General features: G+C 40.3%; 2 protein-coding genes across 3 annotated transcripts; one reads left to right on the forward strand and one right to left on the reverse strand.

Annotated features, from left to right (window-relative positions):
• The first annotated feature begins 737 nt into the window (after positions 1 to 737).
• Positions 738 to 8661, forward strand: zbtb41 (zinc finger and BTB domain containing 41). Its single transcript, XM_047588531.1, has 11 exons — positions 738 to 908; positions 2087 to 3316; positions 3601 to 3808; positions 5079 to 5148; positions 5415 to 5562; positions 5769 to 5898; positions 5984 to 6079; positions 6190 to 6296; positions 6373 to 6478; positions 6573 to 6661; positions 7213 to 8661. The coding sequence occupies exons 2-11, from the start codon at positions 2116 to 2118 to the stop codon at positions 7725 to 7727; spliced, it is 2670 nt and encodes an 889-aa protein (XP_047444487.1). The 5' UTR covers positions 738 to 908; positions 2087 to 2115; the 3' UTR covers positions 7728 to 8661.
• A 2103-nt stretch (positions 8662 to 10764) lies between these two features.
• On the reverse strand, positions 10765 to 15282 carry LOC125011336 (complement factor H-like). Of its 2 annotated transcripts, none has more exons than XM_047590497.1 (9): positions 15111 to 15282; positions 14835 to 15026; positions 13653 to 13832; positions 13387 to 13575; positions 12854 to 12907; positions 12573 to 12734; positions 12329 to 12493; positions 11094 to 11119; positions 10765 to 10968 (listed from the first exon to the last, which is right to left on the reverse strand). In XM_047590497.1, the coding sequence occupies exons 1-9, from the start codon at positions 15166 to 15168 to the stop codon at positions 10957 to 10959; spliced, it is 1038 nt and encodes a 345-aa protein (XP_047446453.1). In that variant the 5' UTR covers positions 15169 to 15282; the 3' UTR covers positions 10765 to 10956. The 2 variants fall into 2 exon arrangements, with proteins under 2 accessions (XP_047446453.1, XP_047446452.1); XM_047590496.1 differs by having other exon boundaries at positions 12573 to 12740.
• Positions 15283 to 16181: the final 899 nt, after the last annotated feature.

Below are 16181 nucleotides of genomic sequence, written 5' to 3' on the forward strand. Positions count from 1 at the left end.
GGGAAGCATCTCTTTCATTGCAGCGTCACTGAAGTAATCACAAGTAATCACAAGTAATTTAGCCCATTTAATCTGTTCACCTGTAACACTGAGGACACTGCTTCTCTTTTACTAAAGGGGTTTCATATATGTAAGAACATATATGTTTTGGAAAAGTCTGTTTGCAAATATAACTGGACATCTATACTATCACCATATTTGCATATATAATGTATAATGCTCTGGAAAAAAAGAAGCAGAAACGGGCAACTAAGAAGGTGCAAGACATGTAATGATGGATAACAGTGTGTATGATAATAATTATAATAATTAATAATAAAAGCAATGTCAGTTAAAAGCAACCCTGTACTTCCACTTCCAGTAATTGAAAAGCTCAATATAAACTTGTGCATTCTAAATCGTACTTATTTGAAAAATTATATCAATATAAAGTACTTAAAGTTAAAACAAGCTAATTTATATAGTATTTCACATGGCCATTATATTATTTTAAATACATTTTCGTGTAGCGTGTAAATTTAGTTGCCAAACACAATTAAAAAAAAAAGCTTTTAGACTACATTACCCATGATGCCGCCGTGCAATGAACCCTTATTGTCTACAAGACCTCCTACCCCTTAAGGTCGTATTTTACTTTTCACTGTTTATATATAAATTACCTGATAGTGGTATCAATTTTTATATTTACGCTTCTATTTAATTAGTGTTTACGTGTTTTTTCCGCTGAACAACGGCGTCAAAAGACAAAAGCTGAAACAGCCAATAGGCGCACGGCTTGTTTGGGAGTCCGACATTTCTGGTGGGGCGTTGCAGATATTCAGGAAATTATTATTTCTCCGTTTATTTCTCAAAATTCTTATGTCGTCTGCGGTCCACGGTGCTTCGTAAAGGTCTTCCTCATGTTGTAGGTAAGATATACTCAGCGCTCGTCCATTAAAATGTCAGTTTCTCGGGTTACAGCAAAGGTCGTTTGTCAACATTCTCCTCGGAGGGGGCCCAGCTGTCAGCCTGGGACATTACGTTAGGGGTCCTTGAGGTGGGGAGCGAATATACAAATGTCTTGATGCATTTATGGCACAGAGACTGCTGAATTTCACGTTTCCTTATAGGCTTTACTGATTTTTGCGTGCAGCTTTTATAGCACGTTTCTGTTGCATAAGTGGGACCGTAGACGGTAGTAATGCCACGTTATTGTGCAGCTTTTTATACACGGTTTACCGATTTGTGATAACTTTTTTTTTTCCATAATGTCCCCTTAATGTCACGTTTACGATGGCATCTCTTTCAAAGGGTAAAATACACTGCGACCTCCACTCTTACTTACTTACATTATTTTATGCAAAAGAAGTTTTAAGATTTTTAAAAATATTTTAACTAAGTAGCGTGCCTAGTATCTGATTAAATAAGTGCATATTTGCATAATTTAACATTCCAGACACCACAGGACACCCTCAGAAGACCCATGTCCATTCTCTGATGAGTCACAACTGTTTTGGAGGGAGACCTACACAATATTAGTCATTAGTCAGTCATAATGTTATGCCCGATCAGTGTATGAAAGTTTTAACAGAGGGAATTTAGGATCTCTATTTTCATTTGTCATTTCATAAATCAGAAAATAGTGTTAACAGCTAGCCTAAAGCTCTCTATTACAATATGTTTTGCAGTGAAATGATAAATAAAACAACCTTTAAAGTGGCCATTATTGTGAAGTTAATATATTTAAAGTCAAATGTTTACATAAGAAAGTATTTTGGATTAAAATGATTTGATATCACTTTGAAATGTCCTGATGTTGATTGCTTATATTTAGAAATTAATAATGCATCGGCTTTATATAGCACTTCATCACAGACACTCGAAGACCCTTTCATTAGCTAAATGTGGATTCTGAACGTTTTCTTTTTCCCTCAGTCTGTCATGACATGTTATTGAAACAAAATCACAAAATTGTCCAGGGCGGGAAAAAACACCTTTTCCTAAATATTACAGTTCCATCGTATCTGGTTTGAAACTGACTAGAATAGTAAACACCTAAGTATGTTCTGCCTCATAATTGTTCCTAATAATTTCTTCTGGTTTCCAGGACAGTTGGCTTACCCATCAGACACAGCAATGAGGAAAAAGCCCAGTGCTATGCTGCGTCCTAAACGTGGCAGGCAGGTCAGTTCCAGCTATGACGGTGCTACAGGCCCGTCAACGTCACTGGGCTTCAGCGCCCCGGCAGCAAACTCCGAATCAGCATCACTGGTCAGACGCCTGACCATGTCGCAGCACAGTCACAACCTCCTCAAGTTCTTGAATGAGGACCGGACCCGGCAGAAGTTCTGCGATGTGTCAGTGTCCGTGGGTGGGAAGGTCTACAGTGCCCACAAGGTGGTGCTGGCCCATGGGAGCAGTTACTTCCACGCGGAGCTGTCCAAAAACCCGGCTGCGACAACACACGTGACTCTGGACCACGTGGAGGATTCCGTCTTCCAGCACCTGCTTGGATTCTTGTACACCGCCGAGTGCATCGTTGCAGAGACGGACCTCCCGGCTCTGACAGAAGCGGCCCGATTCCTGGACATGATGGATATATTAAAGCTGTTATGCGACGAAGGGGGTGTCCACCCTGTCAGTGGGATCCGGGCCCCGGCTGAGACAAGTGGGTCTTCTGAGGTGGACATGACCTCCAGTGACTCACCAGGAGCCGACCCAGACATCCAGAGCCCACTTGACGTGAAGTGGACCCTGTTCACGCGCAGGTTTAGCACTGAAAACGTGGCTCATGACGAGACTCACGCTGATGTACAGGAAGGTTGGACTGAGGAGGGGAATACAACAACTGAGAGGAGAACCGCCACACGGAGATCAGCTCGGAGGAGGAGAACGCCCACTAAGTACGAGAGAGATGATGTGGAGTACTCTGTCACCAGCTGTGAAGAAACGCAATCAGAGAGAGTGGAAGGAGCGGGAGAGGTGGTCGCGGAAAAAAACACGCCCGAACTGGATGGGAAGGAGACATCGAAACCAGCTCAGGGGGATGATACAGCGGATGGAGACGAGCAGGGGGGCGAAGAAGGAGAAGTGGAGGAAGACACTGTTGCTCAGAAGAAAGCTGCTGAGGTTTTTGGAGCGGACAGGAGTGCAGGTCAGAAGGAGGCAGATGTGGAGAAGGCAAAACATCGGGCTGGTCGAAAGGGCGGAGTACAGCAGGCGGCAGGAAACTCTCAGAGTCCAGTGTATCCTGAGGGTCTGGCTCCAGTCATCATCCAGATCTCCAACAGGAGGACCCTCAAATGTCCCAAATGTGACAAGACCTTTGACCGTGCAGGTGGGAACCACAGAGTAAGGCCTAGATTATTAGCGTTATCATTAGTGTTACTTCAGTGTTAGTAGTGAGTGACGTATATGGACAGGGGTAGGACTGGAGCAGATAATTAAGTATCCTGAAAGGTGTTTGTATGACAAAATGAAAGTGCAGAAGATGGCTACGGGTCAGAATGTTGGCATGTGTTATGTTACGGAGTCACGAAATAATGTCCGATTATGAAATTGGTCCTGAATGTGTTCCAGACACAACGTTTTACTTTATTCACCCTTCTCTGCCTTTTTCAGGGAAATATGAGAGCCACACCCGAGTGCACACGGGAGAGAAGCCATTCCAGTGTGACATCTGTCTTCAGCGCTACTCGACCAAGTCCAACCTGACCGTTCACAAGAAGAAGCACGACAGCAATGCTCCCTTTCAGAAGAAGGAGCACAAGTGTCCCTTCTGCAACAAACTCCACGCCAGCAAGAAAACGCTGGCCAAGCACGTCAAGAGGTGAGTCACCGTCCATTCATCTTACCTTCTGTTACGTTAACATCAGACTCAGCGCGAATCCTGCCAGGCTAAACAAAATCATTTATGATATAATGTGATGTCTGATAAAATGTGTTAAGGCCTTGAAACAATAGCTTGTTCACGTTAAACTTTTAGAAAATATGTGTGCCACTGAATACAAAGATGGGTCTCATGACCACCTCAATAGTGAAACCAAAATATCTCAGAAATTGATGCATCCGTCTTGCTTTGGTGACATCCTCTGGAGTCATATTCTGAAAAGTAGTGACCAGGAGCTACATCTTCACCTCGGTCACTACTGCGCAAAGTCCATTCAATTAAATAGTTGCTGAGACATTTCACACCCTAAAAAACGAGGTCAGCCTCATGGTGGTGCTAGAGGAAGAGACTGACTTTGATCTCCATGCAGCCACAGCTGTGCTCAAACATCTACCTTTCCTATAGACCATATGTGATAAAAAAAAAGTCTTTAGTTGAGAATGTAATCATCAGTTGACGATATAATTTTTTTTATTTTTACTCCCACAATGTTTGAAATAAATAAATTAATATTTGAACCTGTGTATTATTTGAATAGCTTAATATTGAATGCAAAATGATAATAATAATGTATATTTATAAATAGCACCAGGCTGAGTTTAAAATAGAACACATATAGTAGGTAGGGGGTCCCTACTAAATCTCTCCATCACTCTGGGGTCCTTGACCTGAAATGGCGTCATCTTGTTTTGGTGTCACCAATGCTTGCCATTTTTGTTTGATCTCTGTGCAGACATTGTCAGAGCCTCAACAGGTGTTGGTACAGAGTCATAATCTATCACTCTATCAGTTGAATGAATAAGCATAACAAAAAAAGGGGTTTGCTGATGCTGTCATTGTGACCTTTATTTCACTAAAATTCAAATGTAGCTGTTTACACAGATGGGCCAACCCTCTGTGATGTCTGCATCAGTTGAAATGCGTCCAATAATGAAATCCAAAGGACGCATTACCAGATACCAGTTATCATATTCTGATAAGAGGTAAATCTGTCTGTGTCTGGCTTTGTGACAATGACTGTAGGAAAAAAAAAGTTATACAGTTATAACTTGCATCAAGTGTTAATTTGTGGAACTACAGTTTTTCTCACTTCCACGTCGGCTTTATTTTACCTCCTTGAAGGATGCCACTCTGTTGGATCCTTTGCTCTTAGCTTCTTCTCAAGTCATTGTTAATGATAAAGGAACATGTATTTTCACTGTCCTGCCAGGTTTCATCCAGACCACGTCCAAGAGTTTCTTACCAAGAAGAAGAGGAAGAGTGAAGGCTGGAAATGTGCCGTAAGTGGAACAATGTCATTCACATTAAATATTTTTAATGTTAAAGCATATTAGCATTTCGTGACAATCTAGGTATGATGCAGCATACAGTTTTTTTTTTTTTTTTAAAGTTGTCACGTGACAAAGTAAATAAGCGTGACACACGTACAAAGACTTTCCATTTCATGTGATACATGCTGACGACAGAGTGGATTTAAGTTATTAACGTATTGTCACGCTGTGTGTAAAAGACATTAACTTTCTGTAACCTTTGACCTCTGAACCAGGTTTGTTTGAAGACCTTCACCCGCAGGCCTCATCTGCAGGAGCACATGATCCTGCACACCCAAGACCGGCCTTTCAAATGCTCCTTCTGTGATGAATACTTCAAGTCAAGGTTTGCAAGGCTGAAGCACCAAGAAAAGTACCACTTAGGTGAGAAATGTGTAATGAACTTTAAATTGTATAATAAATAGAGAAAACTGAGAGGTTTTTCAGCCCTTCCATCTAGAGGCGTAGATACTAAATAGCAGACCTCACTGCTGTTACATTAGCTGCTAATGCATTTACATTGGTAATTGAATGGAAGTGACTCAATAGATGTATTGAATTGAAGAGTTTTTATTCCATCTCACTCTCAGGTCCTTTTCCCTGTGAGATCTGTGGCCGTCAGTTTAATGACACGGGCAACAGACGACGACACATTGAATGCACACATGGAGGCAAAAGAAAATGGACCTGCTTCGTTTGTGGGAAGTCAGTGAGAGAAAGGTATTCCTCTGTCTCTATCCAGTTAGCTTAGGTTCTCTCTGGAAAAGCTCCTATTATGTATTATTTAAACCCTTATTTGTGACAGGACGACCCTGAAGGAGCACTTGAGAATCCACAGTGGAGAGAAGCCTCACCTCTGTAGCATCTGTGGTCAAAGTTTCCGTCATGGCAGCTCCTACAGGTAGGCCCAGTGAGGTTCGGAGAGGACGTCCGGCTACGGGAAGCGTTTCAAGCTCAGATTGATTAGCTGTGATAGACTGGTCCACAATGAGCGAACCGTTCTTTGCACAGGCTCCACCTCAGAGTCCACCATGACGACAAGCGCTACGAGTGTGACGAATGTGGGAAGACCTTCATACGCCACGATCACCTGACCAAACATCAGAAAATACACTCTGGTAGGCAACAGCAAGATTCTACTGTGGTACCCTCTTCATTCATTATCACTGTTGACCTATGCCGTGTTTATTACAGATGAGAAAGCACACCAATGTGAAGAATGTGGCAAGTGCTTCAGGCGCCACGATCATCTGACCGTCCACTACAAAACTGTTCATTTGGGAGAGAAAGTTAGACAGAAGTAGGTTATACAAATCTTTCGTTTTGTTATGGACTTACTCCTTTCCACATTAGCCGGACAACATTATTATTAACGGTGTTTGTTTTTTTCTCAGGTATAAAACAGCCGTTCATCAGTGTGAGGTGTGCAAGAAAGAATTCAAAGGAAAGTCCAGTCTAGAAATGCACTTCAGGACTCACTCAGGTAATGGAAAAAAATACAAAAAAACGCACATACATAAAAGTCCTTGATGATACGGTATCTCAGAGAACAGAAAGGTTGCAGGTAAATTGTTTCCGAAACATTTGACTATTCGGTAAGCTAAGTCACCGCTTTGTTACTGCAGTACGTACAGATTTAACAGATTTACCGCTGATGTTCAAATAGTTTGAAAGCTAGATAATGAGTAATTCATAAGAGAGTGTTGTTTGTATTTTAAGACAATATAATATGCTTCCCTTGTACAAGAGACGGGGATTTGAAGATAAGTTTCACAAGACATAATCAAAATGAGTTATTTGTGGTATGTCTTTGCTTTATTCATTTCCTTCCACTTTATCTTGTTTTTTTTTTTTTTTTTTCGTTTTACTGCAAAGTGTTACTAAAGACCCCACCAGATTGCTCCTAATAAATTGTATTTTAGTTTATTAGTGTGGAGATTTATTGATGAAAAATCTGGATTATTTTTTCCTAAAAGCAAGGTTGCCATACAAATGACTATCTGGACTTACCCTTTTCCATGTTTTGTGCAACAGGTGAGAAACCACACAAATGCCCAGAGTGCAATCAGAGCTTCCGGATCAAGAAGACCTTAACAAAGCACATGGTGATTCACTCGGACGCGCGTCCTTTTAACTGCCCCCACTGCAGCGCCACCTTTAAAAGAAAGGACAAGCTCAAGTATCACGTCGACCACGTGCACAGCGCCCGGTTTGCTGAGCCGCCCCTCGGCGAGGACAAAATGGTCTCCAGCACGCCGCCGCCTCCTGCGAACGTCTGCGTACCTTGTGGCCCTGTCAGTGACTTGAACACTCACAGCACCGTTAGCATGCAGGCTCAAAGACAGCAGCAGAACTCTGGCTACCAGGCCCCCACAGACCTGGCCTTCTTTGAGAAGTACACCCTCGCCAATCAGCCTGCCAACATCGTCCATCCTTTGAGGCCGGACCAGATGCTAGACCCCCGAGAGCAGTCCTACCTGGGCACGCTGCTGGGGCTGGATTCAGGTTCTACTGTGCAAAACATCTCCAGTTCTGATCACACTCACTGACGCTGCTCAGCCAAAAACTGGGCCCAACTAACTTAACAAAGAAATTCACTAGGAACAACAGAAGCACTATATCAAAGTCCGACTTCAAGTCTGACTCAAGAGTTTGCATGTTCTCTCTGTGTCTGCGTGGGTACACTCCAGGTACTCTGGATTCCTCCCACCATCCAACGACATGCCCGCTAGGTTCACTCGTGATTCTAAATTGACCGTAGGTGTGAGTGTGAATGGTTGTATGTCTCTTTGTGAGCCCTGAGATAGACCTGTCCAGGATGTACCCTGATACGAGAAGCACTATATCCACATTTCAAGATGGAGAGTAATTACTGACCTCCGTGTAAAACCAAGGAAAACTAAAAAAAGAAAAAAGTACTTGATTAATTTTGCCATCCCACAGGAAGTCCACAGGCATTTTTCACCAGTATGAATTTATGTAATGTTTGAAGAAAAAGAAATAAAGGTGGAGTCATTCCTGAGTCATTCTTGACCCATCAAATAATATGAGTAACACAGGGGGTAGGTTAGCAAGCTGTAGCTGGAGTTGACGCAGGAAACCTAACATGCAGAGAGGATGAGCTGGTTAGAGCAAATCTCACCGACTCTCCTGCTGATGGATGCCTGGAATAGTGCAACAATATTTGGCTTCACTCACCATGTGAATCGAGTTTCTATCATTTTATATCTGTGTCTTTGTTGTCATTGATACAGCTTTTAATAGATGAAATCTTAAACTTGGTCGGTTTAATTAATAGACTATTGCTTCTCTTTCTTCTTCTGATGCTTTATGATGCATCATCGCTACCTTGAACTTGACAAGTTCTTTCTTCTTGTTGCTTAATTAATCAATGTCCAATCGATGCTGAACAGAATACAGTACAGATACTGGTACCAGGTCTAAAAAATAGCTTGTTTCAATAAATGTCTGTGTCTTTTGAAAGGATACGCTTATTTATTTTGTCCCCTCAGCTTCGTCTCCTAGATGATCAGTTTTTTCACAGTACAATAATTTTAAGCCTCTGGTAGCATTACACACGTAGTGTTGCCAGATCATGTGGTTGAAAAAAAAAAGAAACGTTCAGAAGAAGCATTACTGTGTAAAAACAAAAATGGAGCACGTGTAATTCAGAAGATGGAGACAAATTGCGAAACATTAGTCTCCACCTTCTGAATTACAAGCTTTATAAAACACTGTTATTTGTGTGCAGGCCATAAAACCGGTTTTTGGAATGTCAGCAGAATGTTATGTAACCAATCGCCAATAATTGGGTGTTAGTCAGGCTGTGTGTGCGTGTTTGTTTGTTTGTTTGCTAATGTCTCTTAAAGACATGTTACTAATTTGAATATTTATTTTATATTTATAATAAGGGCAGTCAAAATGGAAAACAACACAACCTACTCTGCTCCACCCAGCCCTGTAGGTGTTATTTGAGACTAGGGAAGCTCTATCTATTGATATAAAGCTGGAGATAACCAGCTCGGCCTCAGCTAGTAGAGAAAACACACTGCTAAACTTTCTTTCTTGTTACGTCTCAATATATATTCTATATATTTAACCTTTTATGATCCTTATGAGCCTATTCACATGGTTGTCCATCAGCTATGGGCCACAGGCTACTGGCCTGATGCAGATTCATATATCAGAGGGAGTCTGGCCAACTCAAATCATGGGTGCCCTATAGGGAAGATGTGCTATGTTGAAATAAATGTCTTCTTTCACTATTAACAAGCCTATAAATGTTACTGGCGACGTCTGTCAATATGTAAAAGGCCCTCTCTTAAATATCTCAGTGTCTACTTACTTTAAATCTAAAATTAGCCTGTAAAATACTGTGTAGCTCAATCACCTGATCAGTCACGTTCATCCATCGCTGTTAAAAATTGGAAATTACTCAGAAAAATTATAAATACTCAGACAAAGTGAAAATTATACTAGTCTTACTGTTATATAGTATTATCATTATAACATTAGCACGTTAGCAATAATAACTTAGTAGTAACCGAGGCAAAGTTACATGTCAATTAAATTTATCTATCTACATCAATATGAATTACATACACGAGTGGGTTTCACGGTATATATGACGGTAGCTGCTATTTTTCTAGACTTCAGTCTATAAATCAGTTGACAGTTGACATCCTGTTCTAAATATTAATCTTCTGCTCCCATAACTTTCTCCGTTTTTGTTTACTGGGGAGACAGTGGAGTTTCCCCCGCATTTTCCTGATCCTGTGCTGGAGCTGTAGGCAACGTGGCATATTTTAGGATTCAATCCAATTTTATTCTCTGTTATTGCCACTTCTGTATGGGTGAATATAGGTGACATGTATCTAACATGGCGCCCATGAAACACGTGACCAACTCTCTAATGCAAGGCTCCGGCCTGACGGTCCTTTGCCTCCATCTAGTGGGCTGACAGTGGTACTACAGATGATAAATGCGACAGCCATTTTGTACAGAAAGTCAGCTTTTTCCTGATATCAAACGGGCCTTGGTGATCTGTTTTTCTCTAAGGAGTTATATGTGTGTATATATATACATATATATACCTACGGTAATATGGAGGAAACATCACAGTGTACACAATGTTAAAATTAGTTTTTGCCAGATTTTCTTTCTAGAGGTAGGACCCCATGTTGGATAACGAGGTTATCCAAATGCCAAATGGACAAACTGTCTAAAACAATTTTTGACTACAATCATTGTAGAACATATTTGCTATATGGTATTTCTTTAGATTGTTGGTACGGTAATAGTCTAAGGGTAGCTAAATGAGTCTCTGTTACCAAGGTGTCAGTTTTCCTTTCATTTTTCACAAATTAATTCGTTAATTAATATGGACCTGATAGTTTAGCAGTCATTCTTTTAACTCCCTCCTTTTTTTTTGGGGGGGGGGGGGGGGATGCCTTTTAGGTGAGCTTTGCCTCCTAGCACCTTACGCCTTAAGAGTTAAAATTATACAAAATGTAATGAAATAACACTCTGTTAACTGAACTTTAAGGCAGATATAGGGGAGCAGGAAAGAAAAACACAAACACAAAACCCAGCAAAAGGTGGATTTTAATTCTGCACACATACAGTTTGCTCCCACGTTGTGTAGATATTCACAAATCAGAGTGAAAAGTAAACACGGGGTGTGGAAGTGCAATCATGACATGGTCGTCTCCTAAAAGCTTTCACACTAGCTTTTGTTTTTAGTCGGTGAGCAGATCCAAAGGCAGCCGTCTCTTCACCTCAACAGATACCCTGAGACAGAGCAGTGAACAATATTGAAATACAAAACATAAAAACAAAGTAAAGTAAAGAAAATAACACAAAGAAATTATGCTTTATTTATATCACTTGCAAATGAAACCAGGAGGAACACTTACCAGTCGAAACTGGGCCCGGTTACAACCTGCACACACAGAGCAACAATGGAGCACAATCAAAATCACTGCACATAACACTGAAGCTTATAGAGCATGGCGTTGTGCATACATGTGGAAATGTTGCATTAAATCAGTCAGTGGGTGCGTTTATATGGTCTTGACTAACCCGATCAGATGGTGTTTTAGAAGTAGCCTGTTTTCATGTTTGCCCATGTTAATATCTACGTAGGAACTGCTGTAAGTTTGAAATATCAACAGCCTGTTATACTTAAATACAGGACATTATTGTGCATTTTAGTTAGTGAGGTGAAATTTAACAGTGTTTACAGTACTGATAGCTCAAAGGAAAGAAAAGTAGTAGTAGTTGAGACTGTGTTGTGGGAAATCAAAACTTGTGTGTGAGTCCACACATGTTCAAGTGGTGTTTTATTCATCCGTCTCTGTGGTTTCCTCCTCTACTGGTAACACATTAGTTCATCTTGTGAACTAATGTACTGGTTTTGCTTTGCTTGCTAGCATAACATGATTGCTTTAACTGGATTGCTGCCTGACTGAGTAATACTTACTGGACTTGGATTTACATTTACACAAACAGATTTCATATTAGAGTCAGTGCATTCAGCCAACTAGCCAAACTAGCCCACTTGAAAATACAGATCTGCACAGTTGCTGTTGGTGCACTTTGATACAAGGATGCATGCTGTCGCTACTTTTCTAAAGTTGGAAAGTCGTTTGATATTTGAATACTAATAATATTTTCTCTACACTTGTTTCAGTGGTAAGCTAGGCTTGACACAAAAGAGCGTTGTTGGATTTCTGAAGTGTATTTCTTTATTAAACTAAAGTCATAAGGCTCTAATTTGTTCATTTAAGGATCATTTAAAAAGACACATGGTCACCATGGAGTTTGTATTATTTGTCTTTATAGACTGTATTAAATTGTGATATTTTTATAGCCTGACGGCCATTGAATAACTTCTGTTGAATAACTTACAATGTGTCAAAACTTGTCTAAATCTAAATATATGTACTGCACGGACACTAAATGCTACTTGTATTTAGCAGCAGCAGAACAGTAAAATCTTGCAAATATACCTCAGATATGTCCCTGTGTGAAAACAGGGGGAGCGTCAAAGACCTATTCATGGTCCTAGTAATCAGACCATAGTATCTTGTGATCTTACTCTTACTCTTAATAGTAAATGAGATTGTAATGAGCTCAAGGTGATACTCACATTCGGTTGACTCCACTCTTCCATTTTTGCAGCTGAACTTGGAAAAGTTATCAAAAGTCCACACATCTGTACAAGCCAATTCCATTGTCTCACCATCCCTTAATATTTTAATTCCAGCAGGTTTTAATTCAGGATACCTAGTGGTGTCAACACGACAGGAGGTATCTGCATAAAATGAACAGACATTAACACTTTTCTTTGACAGATTTTTGGAATAAAAGTTGAGTATTGTATTTGCTGTTACCTTTGCAAATGGGTACGTCTGACCACATGCCGTTTCTGTAACACACCACTATAGGTGGACCCACTAGTTTGTAAAAATCATTACAGGTGTATTTCAAAGAAAGTCGGCCATTTTCTGTTGGGATGCCATTTTCAACTAGGGGAAATCGTCCACATTTGTCAACTGAAATTGAAAAAAACAACAGCATTTTGATGAGCATGGAATAATTCAGAAAGGATGAAAAGAGCCTTGACCCTTATTTTCTGGCACATGTAGAAGGAGAACTGAATTAACATATTCACTTGACTGAAAAGTTCCACTGTCGCCCTCATTTGACCCAGTGCTGGAAGAAGGTCCTGTAAGATAAAAGCAGACGTCATACATAATATCTAATCATGAGCCTGAGGGATTTAAGGGCATTAATGGTTGTTATTGCTAAAATAGGCCAAAAGTTAGCCATATGGGCTTCAACTAACAATCTGTTCCCTCAGAGGTTATCCAGCCAGTGTGTCACCCACCTGCTCCTCTCACTGTGGTCCCACAACATTTAGAATTGTGCATGTCTTTTGTATGAATCGTTCTTTAATTTAAGTTCAGAACCAGCTGTAAAGGCAACACTGACATATTGTCATGTTTCCAGGTTCGTCACTTTCTGACCACCTGATCAAGTCCAGTTTTCCTTCTCATCCATTCATGTGGCGACTGGCATTTACTGCCAGGATCACTTAAATATATATCAGTGGACGTCTGAGTGTTTTGATCCACTGTTAATATAAACATACTGAAGAGCTTACGGACAATTTGTAAAAAGTAAATTTGTCTGTCGTCCACTTACTACACGGGCTGCCTTTAGTCCAGTTTCCATACAGACAATAGATTTTCTTCTCTTCTTCCCCGTCTGTTGTAAATCCATCTTCACATTCATACAACAGTTGTGAACCTTCAGCAAACACCTCTTGGGATTTCATATTGATGATGACTGCATGAGGCATCTTAGGAGGCTCACTGCATGATTCGATACTTCCTGTAAATAAGAAAATAAACCGTGAAGGGGAACAAGAAAAGTTGCTCTAACTGGAGCAACACCTCCACCAGACTTACTCTCACAGACCGGTAGAGAGGGCCATGCTCCATTCTGACATACAGCTGTGGCGTGTCTGTCTTTGTGTTCGTATCCTTCCAGACATTTTATCCTTATTTTATCTCCCTCCTCATACCAGCCCTCTGGATTTACATTGTATACTGCGTTGGGAGTAGTTGGTGGAAGGCAGGATGTTTCATCTGAGGAAGAAGAGAGAGGACACCACAGACTGGCAACATTATCATACTATTCATGGCAAGTAAGGGAAAACCTTACCTGTTGACAGGTGACAGTCTTTAAACGGTCTTGTAGTTATGCAGTATGTATCAATATCTCAGATCACATAGAAAAGAAACTGGTATCAGGCCTCCATTAAACAAGCATTCCTGGGACTAGTAACCATTACATGACTTTAACAAACTATGTTAGAGTATATATAGTCACACTATTACTGGCTTCTTGACATGTCATAGTGTATTACCAACCACTGGTTGTTAATTATCAACTGTTTAATCTTTGGAGTAATTTATGTGGTAAGTGGGATACATTGCTTTAAAACAGAACATAATCTACAAATTGTACCATGTTTACTGGAATTACTTGGGTGCGAATAAACATTTGATATTTTGTTCATCCCTTTCTGGCTTTTGCTTCCTTACTAGCTCAATGAGTTACTTCACTTAAGTGGAGGGATCCAGCTCTGCCTTCCTATTCAGCGACATGATTTTTCTGCATGAATCTAGGGAAGATCAGATCCACCATTCGGGGATCAGAGAATGAATTCTGCAAAATGTGCCCCCACCCCCATTCACATACACTGCACCTATTGAAATTATCTAAGCATAGTGGTTAATATATATATATATATATATATATATATATTTTGTAATTGTCATTCTGTCTTTACACAATTTTCTTTAGCCATTGTCCGTCTTTGCAAATGTTTGGGTAGGGGTACAGGTTGTGTCATGGTTGGATGTAAATCAAAAATTATCTTCTTGTACCATGACTGTCTTATTCATGTTTTGTCATCAATATGAAGACCTTTGAACGAAAGATCCTTATTTGCTCATAAGAATATAATTAAGATTTTGTTCTAGTGTCACAAAGAAAGAGATTGGTGACATTAATATATAGCACAACAGAGTTTAACAAGAAAGCTAAATTCGAACGAACTAGAAGACATATTACTGAAGACTTACTTATACACTGTGGATCATGAGACCATTTTCCATTTTCACAGGTGCTTGTTGCCCACCAGCCCTCCACGGCTGGTTTAAGTCCATTATCACAGGAATACAAGAGCTTTGATTCATGAGGATATGTTTCTTCGTCAGGGACAGAATATCCACCATTCAGGCTGGGAGCACTACAAGGCTCCGCTGCACTTTGTGCTGAAATACCATGAAAAGTACACATAAGGTACACATTTAACGAATAGCAATGCCCTTCTGTGTGACAAAATGTCATTTTCCTACCATGAAGCATTCCAGGAAACCACACCAGCAGAAAAAATCCAAGATACCTCGTACACATTTTGTCAGGAATTAAATGACTGCATCAGTGCTTAGAGTTAAGGGAGTTATTCAGTTCGGCACAAGTTAATCATTATTGGCTATTTAACCAAGACCTAAGTAATGAAGAAACAGTAAACATTACGCATGTTGTTGCTCAAAAGCAAACACACAATGTACCGGTAAGCGTCATGTGTTTTAGTCCCATCAGTGACATTTCAAACGTAAAGCACACGGAGCAATATAAGCACAGCTGCTACTTTATTTACTAAAGTATTTTTCTCACTTTGATGTACAGTGAACTCTACACTGTGTAGATTAAAGGGGCCACTGCTGTCAGCATAATCCATAAGATCTGTGTTTACAGTCGAGAACACAGACTCATTTCCCAGACTGCTCTGATCAGAGGTCAGCATTGTGAAAAAACAAACCAAAGTCAGGTAACAGGTCAGATACTGACTAAAGATTGTATGATAAAACCAAAATAAACAACAGAGCAGTTCAGTGTTTGCTCCTAGTCCTTCAATATTTACCTTGTGTTCGTCTATCAGTTTTACAAATCTTCCTATTGGCTGGATCCTTGTGTGCTTTTGTTTCAAGAAAATATTTTGAAGCAGTGTGTCTATAAACTATGATATTAACAACTACTGAATTCCACTGAGCTCTTTCAGGTTTAGGGTTTTCGTGTTGTGCATGATAGGTCACAGTCACATTGCCATGGGTACTTGAATAGTGCAAAGCCACCGTCCATGTTATTGGCAACACCTATGCAAAAGAACAATGCCTTATGTCATACAGTCAGAATGTCAGCAGTGGAAAAATGCTTGTGTTAAGTCCCTCTGCACCTCCGCTGTGTTTGGCTAGCACACGGTCTGAATTACCTTAAGTATCTACACCAGAAACTGGATAAAAGACATGGCTGAAAAGGTTGTGAGAAGACACCACGTTTCAGCTGCTGGGCCTCACCATGTCTCAGCTGTGCCTTTTTGTCTCTTTTAAATGAAATAAACCTTTTTGTTGTTACCTTGATGCTGG

Source organism: Mugil cephalus, chromosome 7, assembly GCF_022458985.1.
Source record: "Mugil cephalus isolate CIBA_MC_2020 chromosome 7, CIBA_Mcephalus_1.1, whole genome shotgun sequence".
Lineage (NCBI taxonomy): Eukaryota > Metazoa > Chordata > Actinopteri > Mugiliformes > Mugilidae > Mugil > Mugil cephalus.

Bases quoted from the DNA above. Each gene is read 5' to 3' on its own strand.
- zbtb41 (XM_047588531.1), top strand. From the start codon at position 2,116: ATGAGGAAAAAGCCCAGTGCTATGCTGCGTCCTAAACGTGGCAGGCAG. The intron at 3,317-3,600 runs GTGGGAACCACA...TGCCTTTTTCAG, and splicing joins CAAGACCTTTGACCGTGCAG to GGAAATATGAGAGCCACACC. The intron at 6,297-6,372 runs GTAGGCAACAGC...TGTTTATTACAG, and splicing joins ACATCAGAAAATACACTCTG to ATGAGAAAGCACACCAATGT.
- LOC125011336 (XM_047590496.1), bottom strand. From the start codon at position 15,168: ATGTGTACGAGGTATCTTGGATTTTTTCTGCTGGTGTGGTTTCCTGGA. The intron at 12,494-12,572 runs GTAACAGCAAAT...CATTTTATGCAG, and splicing joins AGACGTACCCATTTGCAAAG to ATACCTCCTGTCGTGTTGAC. The intron at 11,120-12,328 runs GTGAGTATCACC...CTGTGTGTGCAG, and splicing joins AAGAGTGGAGTCAACCGAAT to GTTGTAACCGGGCCCAGTTT.